The sequence below is a fragment of the Podarcis bocagei genome (assembly GCF_964188305.1).
Source record: "Podarcis bocagei genome assembly, chromosome: 7".
NCBI classification, from domain to species: domain Eukaryota; kingdom Metazoa; phylum Chordata; class Lepidosauria; order Squamata; family Lacertidae; genus Podarcis; species Podarcis bocagei.
Window position 1 is genome coordinate 91,018,542 of NC_138132.1, and position 17,370 is coordinate 91,035,911.

Sequence of the window (17,370 nt, forward strand, 5' to 3'; positions counted from 1 at the left end):
TTAAAAAATAAGCCCACATGAAAATTCACCAGCATTTTAGTGCAAATTTATCCTAATATTCACATGCAATTTTATGTTAATATACACTAGTTTGAAAAGTAAAATCCCCTAACATAATGCTTTTTGTGTTATTTTCACCAATGCACACATTTTTCTGCATGCTTTACTATGTGCATTTTTGTATTTGGCTGAAGATCTGCATTGTAAAATCTGGAGAAGCATGAATTTCAAAGGGCAACTGTGTTTTGGTTCACATATTTATTAAACAGTGTGAATTAGACAGCTTTGCCTTTAACTTCAAATTGAATCAAATTTCCCCCCTATCCTTACAGACCACCTCTAGAAAATTCGCTCAGAGCAATCCTGAGTAGTTCAAGGCAATCAGGCAGTGATTAGCTTATAGGACATACATGAGGGTGGAGATGTTGTGGCTGTTTAGTGGAAGAAGGCTGCAATGGCCTACCCTCCTAGCTTTGCAGAGAGATGGTTTCCCCCCTTTTGATAATGAAAACAATAAATGTTAAATTTGGCCAAATCTTCAAAACATGTTGGATATAAATAATCTCAGGGGGGAGAGGCAGCACAGGTTTCAGCAAGTGCTGAGGTCCTGAAGCCGCTGAGGGACCCTCCAAACCGATCAATGGAAGAGGCCGAGTGCGAGGAAAGCATCTCCTTCCCAAAAAAGACCACTGCCACAGAAACACAGCAACCCCAGCGCTACCATATTTTGTGGTCATTTTATTCCTCTATAGTGCCCTGGAACAACTCAACTTCAAGGGCATTGGGAGGAGGTGAACCAAGATGTTTCAGGAAACCGGCCCCCAGTACATATTTCTAATTGTAAAAGGGCCCCCAATGTAGGCATATGTGGTGAAAGGGAGCGCCATCGTTTTGCCCAGAGTCCCCTCAACTTTTGAATCCTAGAATTGTAGAATTGGAAAGGACCGCCAGGGCCATCTAACCCAACCCCTTGCAACTCAGGAAACTGTCACCAAGCATTGGCCTTGAACCCACAACCCAGAGATCAAATGTTTCCTGCTCCAATGACTGAGAGGCAGTCCAGTTTGGGAATGACTATCTGAGGCTTCAATGAGTTAATGGATTGGGTGAAATTGACCTGACTGGATCAGAACAGTAAACCAACACAACACCAAGTATCCTACTGGCTTTCTTAGATTTGCTTTTCCTCTGTTCCCTCATCACTCCTCATTTGGGGTTCTACTTTTGGTCATAACAGATGAGCTCCCCCCTTTAACAGTACTATATGCCTGACCAAAGTCCTGCCATTCACTTTCTCTGGCCTCCTACTAAAGAAATAAAAATACATTGGGCATCTGACACAACTTGGTTCAGATTAAACCAGAATAACATTGGCAGTTTGTAGCCTTCAGGTTCTGGAGCTTCAGAGAAGGCACTGTCTCCATGAAAGGTGACTGTGTGAAAAGTCTTATGAAAGGTGGTTATTTGGCAATATCCAGATTGAAAGAGGCTAGACGTGCTCATCTTTCCAGGGCTGGTGAATCCTGTTCACCCCTTGAAGAGAAACTATGGAGGTAAACCCTTCCCGGAAACCACTGCCAGTAAGAGCTCTAAGGAAACACGTCAGGCTATCCTTCTTTTGGGCCCCAACATCACACTGGCCTGTCCAAATTGTAGTGGCTGGAGCTGGGGCCCAAGGCTGGATTTTGAGGAGAACCATAGTTGAGGGGGGCCTGTGGCTGCTTTGCTCTGAGTCTCAAACCAGCCAGGCTTGAGTTGCAGGGGTCTCTGTACATGAACTGTGAGGCACTCGGTCCATATGGTGAACTGGGAAGCCCAGAAGGGCTTGCCAGGCTGTTGAAGGTTTCCAGAGATGGGACACCAGACGTGGAGGCTGCTGAAGCTGCTGGGAACACACCTTGGGGTGGAAAGGAATTGATGTTCACGGAGTTGAAGAGCTGGAACCCTTTGCTATGGATGGGGTTGGCATGCAGCCCCTTGGGAGCCCAGGTACTGTAGGCGTAGGTCGGGTAAAGGTCCTCATATGGGTTCCTTGTCAAGACGTTGAGCTGGGAGCTGAATGGCCCTTTACAGAGCTCTGTCTGCTGGTGACGCTCCTTTTTCCGCCACTTGGCTCTGCGATTCTTAAACCAAACCTTGAGGGAGAAAAAGGAAGAAAGAAGCAGAAAGGAAAATTCTACTCTCCAATGCAGTGGTCCGTAAAATTCAGTGGCTGAGTGAACTGATTAAGAATTTCCTTTTGTCCACATTTTTAATCAAACTGACTTAATTCGTTCCTCAAACAAATAAACTGGCCGATACAAAATTATTGTTCAGATTTAGTACTTCTCTAGATTTTGTGGTATTATTTGTGGCTCAAAAACATACAAAAATGCCTTATGAATGTGCATTTTAGGATAAAATACATTTACAAGTTTACATTGAGATAGTTTTTTATTGTGCATATGGAATTGTAGAAAACCACATTGATATGTTTTATGAAACTGCAGTATACAGTGGTACCTTGGTTCTCCAACGCCTTGGTACTCAAACAACTTGGAACCCAAACACTGCAAACCCGGAAGTAAGTGTTCTGGTTTACGAACTTTTTTCAGAAGCCAAACAAGCTCCATTTTGAGTGTTACACTTCTGATTTGAGTGCCACACTTTTGTTTCGAATGTTACGCTGAGGTCTGTCTGTTTTTGCTATTTTGCGGCTTTTTTGTTCTGTTTTTGTATCTGTGTGGAACCCAGTTCAGCTGCTGATCGATTGACTGATTGTGTGACTGCAGTACATTGTTTATTGCTTTCATTTTATGGATCAATGACCTCGTTAGATAGTAAGATTCATGTTAAATTGCTGTTTTAGGGGTTGTTTTTAAAAGTCTGGAACAGATTAATCCATTTTGCATTACTTTCTATAGGAAAGCACACCTTGGTTTTAGAACTTTTTGGAACGGACTTCCAGAACGGATCAAGTTTGAGAACCAAGTATTTATATATATTTTTATTTGTTCATTTATACCCCACCTTTTTTCCTGATAGGACTCAAGGCTTAGTCATTTAAACACTAATGTGAACACCATAAACCGGGCCTGAAAATGAACTGGCAACTAATGCAGCTGTTTTTAAACAGGAGTCTGTGAGCTCTAAATGGAACCTCAGCATTTTGGACTGATTGAAGTTTCTGAGTCATCTTCAATAATCCAGTCTGGAAGTTACCAGAGCATGGAATACTGTGGCCGAGACATTTCTATCCAATAGGCATCATAGTTGGTAGATCAGGCAGAGCTGGAATAAGGCACTCCTAGCCACTGAAGCCATCTGAACCTCCAGGGACAGAGTTGAACCCAGGAGCACAGTGCAGACCTGCTCATTGCAAGAGTGCGCAACTCCATCTCCCAGGTGTGAGAACTTGGGACACACAACACCTTTCTCTTTTCAGAATTCAGCTTCAGTTTATGGGCCCACATTCATTCCATCACTGCCTCTCCCGATTCAAATGGGACAGAGAGATAGAGCTGGATGTCATCCATTTATCTGACATCTCACTCCAAATCTCCTGATGATAGTTCCCAGCAGCTTCATATAGATGTTGAATAGCAGATAAGGAAATATGGAACCCTGCAGGACACTACAGGTCAGTTCCCTTGGTGCTGAACAGTAGCTTCCCATAGCTATTTTCTGGAAATGGCCCTGGAGGTAGAAGTGGAACCACTGAAGCACAGTGCCTCCAATCCCCACCTCGCAGAGGTGCTCCAGGGGGATACCATGGTCAGCAGTATCAAGCCGCTGGTGGGCCAAGGAGAATGAGCAGGGTCACACTGCCTTTGTCTCTCTCTCTCAACAAATGCCATCACCCAGGGTAGCCAAGGCAGTTTCAGTGACCTGGCAAATGCTGAAGCCACTGGAATGGATCCAAGTAATCGGTTTCCTCCAAGCGTGCCTGAGGTTGGACCGCCATTTAAATATGATGCCTACAGCATAGCATGAATTATTATTCTCTAATGTTGTAGCTTTTTATGGGAGACAATATTCACACCACACATTCTGAGTGACTAAAAGCTGCCTACACCAGCAGAAGCGCCACAGCTGCCAACTTGGTGCTCCCATTAGTGCAAATGCATTGCCCTGACCTCACTCCTGCCCTGCCCCAGCAATTTCTAGAGGCCCCTCCAGTCTGGTGTTTGTTTGTTTGTTGCAGACGTATTCTGCAGCATGTCTCTGATGCAATAATTGTGCATTAGCATTTCACTTATTGTAAGAGAGACAATATTTCATGTCCCCCCCTCTTCATGTTCCCCCAAATTTTCAGTTTTTCAATTGGAAAAATGAGAGACAAGGCTTGGGGGGAATGGGGTGTTGCTTTTTTCTGACCCCCCCCCACCCCAGCTTTTGCATCTCTAATTACACTTGCTGCCTGTCTCAACACAGCTCTCCGCTCACCCTGATCCTGGGCTCCGTCAGATTGGTCCAGCCTGCAATCTCCTCCCTGGTGGTCATGTCTGGGTAGCGATTCCGTTGAAAAGTGGCCTCCAGCTCCTGGAGTTGCTGGCTGGTGAAATGAGTCCTCTGCCTACGTGGCTTCTTCTTCCCCACGTTGGCCTCCTCCTCACCGCTGGAATCTGAAGATTTGCACTGAGAAACCTCACCATTCTCTCCTGTAAAGAACCAGGAACATGGGAGATGTCAGCATGTACAGTGGGCATCAAGCTCACTACCTGCCTTCTGTATTGATTTTATGGTATTTCATGCTTTTTGCATTCACAGATTTTATTGTACATCACCCTGATTTCATTTATTATATTCCTTTGCCACTTTTCACTCACACAGCTCACATGACAATAACAGAACGACATAATTACAACACAAATCATATTGACAAATCATCAGTAAAATAACCATCTTCTCTAGAACACTCTTAACAAAACAACAACAAAAATAAGCTAAACAGCACAACTTTCTGCATTGGAAAAAGTAAACGAACTGAAGAGCACTGGACAGCTGGGAAAACAATGACCATTAAAGGGATTTCTAACTGAATAATCTAGATTGAGCATTTGACTATTTTTAAGAAATACTGTATTCACAACTGACAAATGATGTCCTTTTATCTATTTCTTTCTCTTTTTTCTCTCCTAACTTTTCTCTCAGATGAAGGGGAAGGACAGTTTAGACCCTGTGTGAGAGGCAGGTCATGGGAGATCTCCCGGGGTGGGAGGCTGTGGGAAGAGAAGGATGAGCCCAGGTGAGAGTGGGGAAGGCACACTTTCCTCTGTAGGGGATAAAAGCTAAGTTATAGTGATGAGGGAGGATCTTGTAGTTTTTTCTTCAGTTTCTTCTTTCTTTAGTTTCTTTCTTCTCCTTATTTCCTGTAGATTAATTTGCTTCTTTTATAGTGAAAACTTCAAAAAACAAAAACAAAAAAACAAGAAACTCCCCCCCCCACAACCAAAAACAAAGCACTGTTGAATACATCTATTTAGTTTAAGAGGCAGTCTAAAGTATTTTTCTAAATAAATAATTGCTATGTTCTCTAGGGGAAAGATCTGTAGAGGTACCTACAATGAGGCTAATTTTGCCTACTTCAAACATTACAAACAATTTTTTATTACTCAACTGGATAACTTGGAGTAACTTTCCACCCAGGAACCTTTATCACAGCTGTGGCATTGACTTTCTGCACTATAAAAATTATAGTTCGACACCATACTTTACAATGCTGCACTGCCCCCCCCCCCGAATTGTACGCTGAACACACCCACAGGAAAAGCCAGTGTTTTTTTTAAAAAAGGAAAAAGTTGCTGGTACTCACCATAAAGTTGCTACAATGCCACACTTTTAACATTTGGGGGAAAAGAGGCGACAGTGCATATTGTGCATCCTTGAGTACCCCCCCCCCAAAAGCACTAAACAAAACCCTCCTATAAAGCTTATTGAGAAGGAAATCCCTTTTATTTTTTATTTTTATGCTATATGCTTACATTTTATCAAAAAGGTTCACAATACATCAATTCCATAGATAAGGGAAGGAAAGAGAAATTTCAACACAATACAGTACAAAATAAATTTGCAATTCATATAAAGCAGCAGCAAGTTGCCCAACATTAGATTCCTCCTCCTTTAAAAAGCGTAAAACTTATTTACAGATCCCCTTAAGACACTGTCACTATTCTACATCCTTACATTTTAAAATATTCCTTTATTCCTAGTGCTTTATAGTAACACAAGTAGGTGGTTCTCATTTGTAAACATTTTCAATCCCAGGATTTATGACTTATGTTAGGATTTAAAAACAGAGTATATAAAACCTTAGAAGGGTAATGATAAAATATTCAAGATTCAGGAAAGTTGTGAAAGTTAATTTCACCTGAAGGAAAAATTTGTCCTTACGCAGGACTTCACATTAGCTACTGAAACAGCTAACCCAAGTTAGCTCCACATTGGTGGATTTCAGCTGGGCTTGTGTGCTGAATCCTGCATAGCAGGTTCCAGTGAAATAAAGAAGTTTTTTTGGTGTACTGTAGTGCTGCCACCATAAAAGTGGCGATTTCCCCCATAATTCCACAACAAATAATGTTAAACAGACATGAGTGGCAAGGCAGAAAACTTGTAATTACCAGTGTAATTATCACGTGACTGTTTAACCATGAATTGTAGGCAGAATACTGTCAGTCAAGGCTCCTGAAGTTGGAACCCCCCCCCCCCAATCTAAAAGACACAGGAATAAAGTCTCTTTCACACGAACTTCGACCATTTTTGGTCCAGGCTCTGCTGGCGAAGCTCTCAAATCCTTCATGTTCAACTTGACGAATTCTCTTGTTCATTTCAAAACCGTTCCAGGCAGGTTACTAAGCAAGCAAACGTTTCCGAGCAGCATTCTGCAGGCAGATTGTGGAAACCGATTCCGGGACCCGTCCTCCTGCCGAGGCTCCTTCTAAGTCTTCCCAACTCTGCCAGGTCTCGAGGCTCATGAAGCTCCCTGGTATCCGAAGAAGTCTGCAAGCACACGAAAGCTCACACCAACCACAAACGGAGCTGATCTCTAAGGCGCTACTCGAAGGGATTTCTCCGTTTGGTTTCGACTACGGCAGACCAAGACGGCTACATACCTGTGACTAGAAGGCAGAGCGGCAATTTAAAAACGACAAAGGCTGCTGGAATGGGGGGAACGATGCAAAGCGCGGGCGAGGGCGAGACGCGGCCCTCGGGGGCTTCGCGGGCCGCCTCTCAGTCCCGCTTGGCCGCGCGCCCCTGCCGCGCGCCCTCGTTCCAGGCCGCGTAGACGAAGAGCGCCAGCACGGTGTGCACGGCCAGGACGGCCAGCACCGCGCTGTAGAAGTAGCCGTCTCGGGTCGACATGCCCAGGAGCCCCTCGAAGAGGTAGGCCTTGGAGAAGAAGTAGAGCCCGATGGGCAGCAGGATCATCAGCGTGGTGAAGAAGAGCAGCGTCTTGAGGGTCGAGGCCAAGTTGGCCTCGAAGCGGGGCTCGGGCCGGGCGGCCTTGGCGTCGCGCTCCATGACAGAGAAGAGACGCGCCGGGCCTCGACGGAGAAGGGAAGCGGAGGAGCTGCGCGCGCGGAGAGCGGCCACGTCAGCTGACGCCTGCCCTTCCCGGCCTCCCCCGCGGCCGCCGGTCAGGTGACCAAGGAACGGCCCCTCTAGCAATCGTGCCCTCGCTGTTTCGTTGCTTCCGGTTCCCGTGTTGCTGAGGGCGGGGGAAATCAGTAATGGATTCCCCTGGGAGAGGGGTTTTCATTACTGGTTACCTTGATGGATTTCCCCTTTTATTTATTTGGTAGGAAAATAAGCTATTTCACGTACAAAGGAGAAAGAGAGAGTGTTCACTTTCCCCTGAGTGGGAAGCAAATATTAAGGACAATTAACCATATTTACTTGAATCTAATGCTCACCTTTTTTGGCCAAATTACATGGTGAAAATTCAGGTGTGCATTTGATTCAATGGCACATTTACATTCGCCAGCAAATGCTCTTTTTGGTTTCAAGGTTCTGAAAACAGGTGTGCGTTATATTTGATACAAAATAAAAAAAATTCCTTCCAGTAGCTCCTTGGAGACCAACTAAGTTTGTTATGGGTATGAGCTTTCATGTGCATACACACTTCTTCAGATACCTGTTCGATTCAGATATCAGTTAGATTTGATGGCACATTAGACTCGATTAAATACGGTTTTCACTAATCCACCAGCCACACTGAAAGGGAAGTTATGCAGTGGGCTGAACCTGCAAAGAGGAAGCTCAGAGACCCTTAAAACTGTAGCAACAGCCTGCCTGGTGTAGCCATAACATACACTTCTCATTCCAGAGAAAAGGGCCAGAGCAGAAGCAACCTTAATAATCTCATTCTGACTCTTTGGGCCAATTAACACATTTCTTCTTATAACCAGCTTCAAGAATGTGTCACTGATCTGAATAACTAGTAACACATGGGCCATAGGTGACCACAGACTGCAGTTTTGTCTAAAACTGTCTGAAAGTGCAGGTTTTTACAAGGGGATACAAACACAGTGCTTACAACAACCTGAAATCCGTAACTAGGTCTGATTTATTTTTGGATTACTAATTAAAATGCCTCATTGTTCAAGACACAAGATCTACCCACCTTGGAAGACTGGCAGATGCAACTAATGGACTACATGGAGATGGCGGAGATGACTGGCAGAATCCAAGACCAGGGAGAAGAGTCAGTGGAAGAAGATTGGGGGAAATTTAAAATCTATCTGCAGAAATATTGCAAAATTTCTGAATGTTGATGACATTGAAATGAATTGCGGGGATTCTAGTAACAAGATAAAATTTAAGATTAAACCAACAACAGATAAATTAATGGGCTATGAATTTGCTGAACCAACTTTGAAAAGGGATACGAGAACGGGGGACGCGAGGAAGTCAGGAGAATATGTGAATTTAAGATCTAGAATTAAGAAAGAAGGAATGTTTGTGTTTTTCTTATATGTGCTTTTTCTTTTAATTATCAGTTTTTAATGTATGCTTAATGTGTGTATTGTTGTATTTTGTAGTATGTATTTCGTCTTTTTATTCTTTTTTTTCTTGTCCTTGTCTTTGTATCTTTTTTATATTTTGTAAAATTTAATAAAAACTTTTAAAAAATAAAAATAAAATGCCTCATTGTTCAAATATTCTATGGATGTTTGTGGAAAATACATGAAATGAACTTTTCCCACGACTTTAAAGTTGATTAAAGTATTTGATCAATGTGCATTTGTGTAATAGTGTAAGTAGGTTGTCCTTCCCTTATACCTCTTCCATGAAATTCATGTTTTAAAATGTCAAGGCTTGCAAAAGCAACAACAACAACAACAACAACACAAAGTAAGATACAAATTTTGAATCAAGTATCCATTTAGTAAGTAGGCTTATATTTGAGGGGGAGAGATGTTCCTTTCATTAACGAATTTCTGGGGCTTATTGAGCCATTCTAAAAAAGAAATCCCTTAAATTAAATAAAACGTTATTATTTCAGGAGGGTTTTGCATTTCATGCAGCACAGGAGGCAGTGATGGCCACCAAACGTGGATGACTTTAAAAGAGGCCTAGACAAGTGCATGGAGGAGCAGAAGGCTATCAGTGGCCACCAGCCACAATGTTCTCTGAATGTCACTTGCTGGGAGTGGCAGGTGCGCCAAGAGTGCACAGGATGCTGTACTAAGTGAGCCATTGGCCTGATCCAGCAGATGCTCTTTTCAAGTTCTTATTTACCTGCCGCTGTTAGGAATATTGGAAGCTATCTTTTACCTTTTGGCCGGCTCATATAGCTCCTATAACTGAAGTGAGCAGAAGGTAGATCTGGGTAATCTGATACCCCAAATTTAACAATAACAAGTAAAATAGCAAGTTTTTTTTTAAAAAAAGTTTCTCTGTCATTTTGTTTCCTGTAAAAGAAGAATATTAATGGGTTGCCTTAGCTTAGACCAAATCATTGTGCAGCTGTGCCGGACAGTTTTGTGTTCAAATCTGTAGAAACTCAGATCTAAATTTGTACTCCCCATTTTATTTTTATTTGTTTATTAAATTTGTATACTGCCCTTCACCCATAGACCTCAGAGCAGTTCACAACATGAAAATACAAAATAAGAAACATAAAATACCTAAAGAAGCAAGAACAGAACCGAACCAATAACCCTCCCTTGCACAAACCATAACCCCCAGCCCAAGGCCAGGTTGAAGAGGGACGTTTTCTCCTGCTACCTAAAGGTGTACAGTGGAGATGTCAGCCTGAACCTCCCAGTCCATGTATCAAAGTCAAGTGGACTAGCAGCTGAATCTTGCTTCAGCCCTGGTGACAGGACAGCATTTTCCACCACAGCAGACCAGTCCGCCTGGCACATGCCGCTCTGTCTCCCAACGCCTCTGCTCCACGCCCTGCTCCACATCCTAACAGGGACCTAGCAGAAGAGCTGGCCCTGTTGGTGGACACAAGGGAGATCCTATAGGCCTGAAGTCTGCCTGCACCTGGCCTGTGGGGACTGGGAGTGACTCTCCGGGGTTCTCTTGCACCTCCTTGGTGGTCCTGGTGTCCTGTTTCCTATGAGCTTCAGCCCTTCCCAGAGATGACAGAGGCAGCTGCCTTACCCAAAGGCAAACCACTGAGTCCATCTAGCAGAGCATCGTCTATAATAGCTGAAAGAAGGTCGACTGGATTTTGAGGAGACTCTGCTTGGAGAAAATGCTGCAGACTGAAACGTTTTCCGTACAAGGCATGGGTCTTATCCAGGGGTCAGCAACCCTTTTCAGCCATGGGCTGGTCCACCGTCCCTCAGACCATGTGGTGGGCCAGACTATATTATTTTTTTTTGGGGGGGGGGGATGAACGAATTCCTATGCCCCACAAATAACCCAGAGATGCATTTTAAATAAAAGGACACATTCTACTCTTGTAAAACCATGCTGATTCCCAGACCATCTGCGGGTCGGATTGAGAAGGCGATTGGGCCGCATCCAGCTCATTGGGCTTTGGTTGCCTACCCCTGGTCTTGTCCCTGGGCCTCTGCTAGGTGTGCCCTCCTCACACAGGCTCTTACACATTTGTGTGGGGCTGGCTGTGATGGGGAGCAGCAGCCACCAGCTCCTCCTCAAACAATATTTAAAAGGTAAAGGTACCCCTGACTGTTAGATCCAGTCTGGGGTTGTGCGCTCATCTTGCTCTATAGACCGAGGGAGCTGACAGTTTGTCCGCAGACAGTTTTTCCAGGTCATGTGGCCAGCATGAATAAGCTGCTTCTGGCGAACCAGAGCAGCGCACGGAAAAGCCGTTTACCTTCCTGGCGACGCGGTACCTATTTATCTACTTGCACTTGATGTGCTTTCCAACTGCTAGGTGAGCAACAGGAGCTCACCCTGTCACGGGGATTTGAACTGCCGACCTTCCGATCAGTAAGCCCAAGCGGCAGTGGTTTAACCCACAGCGCCACCCACATCCCATATTTACCTCTCTCTAAAATACATTGTCAGGAACAGCCCAAAGATGTAGCAAATATGCTTTCTTTTTACATTAAAGCACTGTATACAGCTGCTTGGTTTCTTATACCTGTAAGTGAAGCAGCAGCACAGGGGAGAGAGGGTGTCCCTCTTCCACATCTAAAATAATCACTCTCAATAGCTTTCAGCCTTGTAAAGCGGAGCGGATGGGGGGAGGATACGGATATTATACAGGTATTTGACCATTTGTACATATGCTGCAGGCTACCAACAGCTTTAGGAAGGAATTATTTGGGGAAATGATGTTAAAATTCTGGGCTGGCCCTCATATTGGGCAGAGTGAGGCAGCCGCTTCATGTGGTGGATGTGAGGGGTGGGAAGAGTGGCAACAAAGTGCTTGAAGGCAGAATTTTTGTGTGCCACACAGGCTGCCCTGTGCCCCCTAAGCTTGCCAAATGTCCTCAGGTTTTGTGAAGGAAACGATCCTAAAACAAGGTTCAGCTGTTGCTAGTCTGATCAGCTACACTATATGGAAGCAGGAGAGGCCTCAGCTGCCTCAGGCAGCAAAATGTATTGGACCAGACCTATTAAAATCCTCGTCTCCCCTAATGCCACTTCTCCAGTCTGAATTTGATCCCTCTCTTCGGTGTGGCTGGGGAGGTTGGTCCTGAGGCAGAAAAGCCAAGTGTCTTCCTTCCCATCATCTCCACCACCTTGCCCATTGGTAGAAATATTATTGCACTTCAAGAAAAAAAGGTTGACACCATTTCCTACCCTTTCATGGCATTTCAAATCTGCCCCTGTGTGCCATCTGCCCTGGCAGTGTCAAGCATGGCTGACAAGCACCTACAATTGCTTATTCTGTCCAAGCTGCTGGAAGTGTTTATGAGCATAACAGGAAATAATGATAAACAGGAGTTTAATAACTTTCTCCTTTAACCTAAGCTAATCCTGGGTACTTGCATAGACTGAATTGCAGGGTCAGGTGTTACACTGCAAAGCAGGAGCGATTAACCCAGGACAGGCTGTCCTGAGACAATTTGTTTGTCATTCACCTCTGGGACGCTGATGTTCCCAGCTAGAGTTAACTGGCCAGTTTCAGTCTAAAGGACAGGCTAACATACTAAGATTTTCACTGGCTCCTGTCCACTTCCTGCCTCTGTGAGGTGAGTGGCTACTCAGGAGAAGAGATCGGCAAATCTGACAGTTTCTCTCAAATTGAGTTCTTCACATTACCATATTGGTTTGCAGGGTTGTCTTTAAAAAACCAAAACACTCATGAAAATTAATCAGCATTTTTGAATTTCTACTGCACAGATTTTTGCACACAATCTTGCCTAGTAGACACATTTTTGCAAAGGAATTTTCCCAGTTATACTGCACTTTTCAATAATTTTCACTAATGTATACATTTTTATGCACAGTTCACCTGAGTAAATACATTTGTGCACATATTACTCGGCTGGAGAATTGCATTTCAAAATTAAGAGAAGTGTGACGTTTTTAAGGAATGGTTGTGTTTCAGTTCAGGGATTGTTTCAGAAAGTGAGAATTAGTTGCTGAATTGAATTGCTCCCAATCCTTTTTAGGGAGAGGGCCTTTTTCATCAGTGACACTCCAGGTACACCTTCAGTGCCAGCTGAAGGCCTCTTTGTTCTCCCAAGGTTTTAAAATCTGAATTTCTATCACACTGATTGTATATAAAAAAGTGCTGCAATTGTTCTTATAATTCATATTGAAATTTATAGTTTTATCTTTGTGAGCCACTCAAATAATTATGTTATTGGTCAGCCTCTATAAACTCCTTAATAATTATTGTAATTGAAAGTACAATATATCTTTTTCTATATCCCTGACTAACACAGCTCTCTAAGATAGCTGCTCTGACTGAGTAGAACAAAGCCCTATCTTGTATGTCAATCTGGGTAATTTCTGAGAAGTTTGCAAGGAGGGCATGAAGACAACACCTATCCTCTCTTACTTAGCTCAACACTTGGTACCCAGAGATACAATGCTTCTGAACAGGGAGGTTCCACTTAGCTATCATATTTAATAGCTTTCTTGTGAAAACATATATCCTGAATCTGTTGCCTGCCTGTCAACTTCAGTGGGTGACCCCATGCTCTGGAAGGAGAAAGGGACAGACATTTAATTCCACTCTGCCTTTTCACAGGAGGCATCATTTTTAGAACCCTCTTCCATTGGCACAAAGGGGGGGACATGTGGCAGGCTGTGACATGTGCAAGGCCACTGTGAGCCAAGAGCACCTGTGTTTGGGTTGCTGTCAATATTTAAATTGTAAGCTCTTTGGGGCAAGGGCTTGACATTCTTGCTAATATTACTTTGCCTCCCACCACATGCAGTACTGGAGTACAGAAGAGCATAAACCCTCTGAATTAGGTCAAATCTCTGCAGGGCATACTTGCCCTTTCTACTTCCAATTACTCTTGCATGGCTTGAAGTTGAAGTAAATGAAGGATTAGAAAATATCTCAGATCAAGAGAGTATAAACGGAAAAACAATTATCTATTAATACTACTCCAGAAAGCATGCAGATCTGAAGGAAGATGGTCACACCAGCAACTGGGCCCAAATATAGATCAGATCTTAAGGATCTGTGGTGTTCCCGCTGCCCATTTCAAAATATTGTCCTGATTTCCTGTTCTTCCCTCACTTAGCTCTGTTTCTTTGCCACAATCCCATATATTTTCAGGATTTATTCTTGGCCTCCCATTCTTGAATCCCAGATTACTTAATCCATAAAAGCTCCGGCTCCCTGGTTCTTTAATTGCAGTTGCTAACACAGTCAGGAATCTCTGTTCTAGACTCTAACCATGCATTGAGAAAGTGGAAACTAATTCCTCCCTTTGCTGCTCTGATTATGTGGGCAGGAGTTTGGATGAGGCTGGAAAGAAATGCTACTTTTCTCAAGAGAACTGAAAGAGGGATCACCATTGCTATATGCATGTACACACTCACCCAGGTTTCACCACCGGCACCCAGCCTTTGCAGGGTTCCAGGTTGTATAAGAAACCTGCTGGATAGGTTGTGCAACCAGAAGTGACAGTGGAACGAAATAAGTAGGTGTGCACAGTATGGATACCTCTTTCTCATTCTTTTTTCAGTTCCCTTTACTTCCCTCCAGCCTGCTGCAAATTTATGATGTTGCTCATCTGTGCTAACTAAAGGATTACTTTCAGAGGAACCACCACTCCCCGAGCCAATGGCTTGGGAGCCCCCCAAGAATGCAGGTCTCTTTGATTCCATGCCTTACCTCCACTCTCTGTGCTGGGTGTCCCAGCCAGAGCTCTCGGTGATATCCCATCGGTGGCCCCATCTGCAGCTTGCAGCAATGTTGACATACTCCAAAGGTGCAAAGACAGGTCCCTGTGTTCAAGCCCCACCGCTTGGAAGCAGAACCACGATGCCTCCTACTCCACAAAATCTCTCTGGCCGGCAGAGCCTGATGCGTCTGTTCTGCTGTGCTGATGGGAGATGAGCATGGAAGAGGCCGTCCAGGCTAAGGAATCCCTTCCCACTGGCTCTTTGAAATCAAAATCCTTACTGGTTGTGAACCTCTGTCCAGGGATCTCCTTCATGGAGCCCCGTTAGCCATATTCTAAAGGCTTAGCCTTCCTCCACCAGGACCACCCTAAGGTCTGACTCTTCCCTCCACCAAAGAGGTTTGCAACTTCTTAGGGGCTATTTTGCTCGCTGCTGTTTTTCAACCCACCTCCCCTCTCTCACATGTTTATTTCTCTTTCCCAGGGCTGCCGTGTTCTTTAGCGCGGCAGGAAGGGTGTGTGTGTGTGTGTGTGTGTCAAATATCAGGGACAGCTGAGTGCAATCTAACCAGGTGCCAATCAGGCATGGTCTCCACAGCGGGCTGGGGAAGCTGGATGTGGGGATGGATGAGAAGATGGCAGCTGGGGAGGCCAGTGTTTTGTTCAGCTTGTGCTCATTGGAGGAGGAGACGCTGAATGTGCACCATTTCGGCACCAGTTGTCTCTCTGTTTACATTTCCCATTTGGAGTTTCATTCATCCTTGTGGCTTGCCTCTGACAACACTTAATGGGAGAAAAGAAGAACTGTCCTGTGAGAGGAGATCAAAGGTCCATCGAGCCCAGGATTGTGTTTCCAACAGTGGGCAGTCAGCTGGCCCTGAATATAGGGATGGGGGAAAGACATTCAGTTTGGTTCACATTTTTAATGCAAACTGACCTAGTTTAAGGTTGGGAGAGAAATTCCATTCAATTCGTGTTGAAAGGCACTTTTTCAAAATGATATGCAAACTGAAATGCAGCTATCCTTCAAAATTCTCACTTGTCTAATTTCTGCAATGAAGAAATTCTCCAAGGGAAAAAAATGTGTACAAAAATAAATGTTCATAAGAATGCATGTATCAGTGAAAACATATAAAACTGCATTATATTATGAGATGCGGGTGGCACTGTGGTCTAAACCACTGAGCCTCTTGGGCTTGCTGACTAGAAGGCCAGTGGTTCAAATCCACGCAACGGGGTGAGCTCCTGTTGCTCTGTCCCAACTTCTGCCAACCTAGCAGTTTGAAAGCACATCAGTGCAAGCAGATAAATAGGTACCACTGTGGTGGGAAGGTAAACAGTGTTTCCAGGCACTCTGGCTTCCGTCACGGCTTCGGCCAGAAGTGGTTTAGTCATGCTGGCCACATGGACAGCTGTCTGTGGACAAATGCCAGCTCCCTTGGCCTGAAAAGCAAGATGAGCATTGCACCCCATAGTCACCTTTGATTGGACTTAACCGTCCAGGGGTCCTTTACCTTTACCTTTTTACCTTTATATTACGAGAAATATATTGCAAAAATGTGTATAATAAGCAACATTGCAAGAAAGGTATGAATTTGGATAAATGTGTAGTAACATGCTATCAAATTTTCAAGAGGACCTAAAAAGAATATTTTGAAATGAAGTTCCATGGTCTGGGGAGGATGGTCAGTCCCTCTCATTTGTCCTCAGACTTTGACACACAAAGAAATAGTATCTCTAGACACAGGAATTCCATTTAACTATTGTCACAAAAAATGGTGCAATGTGAACGGCTTCTGTTCACTACATTCCATCCCCCATCCCCATCCCTATTTCCCTCCTTCCCACCTCCTGAATAGTTAGTTAGCATTCGGTGCTCACGGAGTGTGCTCAGTCTTCATTGGCTTATTTTGGAATTGCCCCTCCTGCATTTATTTTTATTCTTTTGGGGGGGCATTTGAGGGTGAGTGGGCCCACTTGTGCCCAACTGAAGCTACATAAAATCTTTGATTTCGTCATTGATGCTAATAGGCAGCTCCCACTGAGGCATCTGATCAAGATCTGTATTATGAGGCATCTGATGAAGACCTGCATTTTTAAAATGAGCTTAAAAATATATTGTCACGGCTGCCTCAGGTCCCAGCTCACAAAGGACCAACGCCAGTTTCTCTTTATATACAAAGGTCTTTATTGAAGCCCATTAGTAGTTCCACCGTAGCGGTGTGCAGCCGTACGTCTGTTAGCTTAGACCGTAGAAGTCCCTTCTGATTCGCTGGAAAAGCTCATTGGGCCACACTCCTCCTCCTCCTCGCTGTCCTCGGACTCTGCCCAATGGTCCTCCCTCTCCTGCCTCCCATGTGCCTCTGCCCCTGAACCCCTGACATCCATCCCCCCCTCGAAGCCCCCCCTTCCCCCCTCCCGCTGCTGGGGTGCAGGTTCCGGGTGCTCCATCGTTGCGGGGGTAGATGCCGGAAACAGTTCGTTCCCTCCGGTGCGCCGCCGTCCATCTGGATCCGGCCAGTCCGTAACAAGCTCGTCGACGTCGATCTCCTCTGCTCCCAGTTCAGTGTATGTGTGCTCGAACCCGGCCTCCTCCCCCAATATGTCCATGTCCGCCTCTCCCCCAGTTACCTCGGGCGATGCTGTT

At 44.6% G+C, this 17,370-nt stretch overlaps 1 protein-coding gene across 3 annotated transcripts; it reads right to left on the reverse strand.

The window, feature by feature from the left end:
* Positions 1-243: 243 nt before the first annotated feature.
* On the reverse strand, positions 244-15,161 carry LOC308592388 (pituitary homeobox 3-like). Of its 3 annotated transcripts, XM_081203777.1 has the most exons (3): positions 14,714-15,161; positions 4,426-4,640; positions 244-2,135 (listed from the first exon to the last, which is right to left on the reverse strand). In XM_081203777.1, exons 1-3 carry the CDS (start codon positions 14,799-14,801, stop codon positions 1,632-1,634), a joined length of 807 nt encoding a protein of 268 aa, XP_081059903.1. In that variant the 5' UTR covers positions 14,802-15,161; the 3' UTR covers positions 244-1,631. The 3 variants fall into 3 exon arrangements, 1 of the variants encoding a protein (XP_081059903.1); XR_014010492.1 differs by lacking the exons at positions 244-2,135; positions 14,714-15,161 and adding an exon at positions 7,092-7,610 and having other exon boundaries at positions 4,503-4,640; XR_014010493.1 differs by lacking the exons at positions 244-2,135; positions 4,426-4,640; positions 14,714-15,161 and adding exons at positions 5,913-6,978; positions 7,092-7,610.
* Between the last annotated feature and the right edge of the window lie 2,209 nt (positions 15,162-17,370).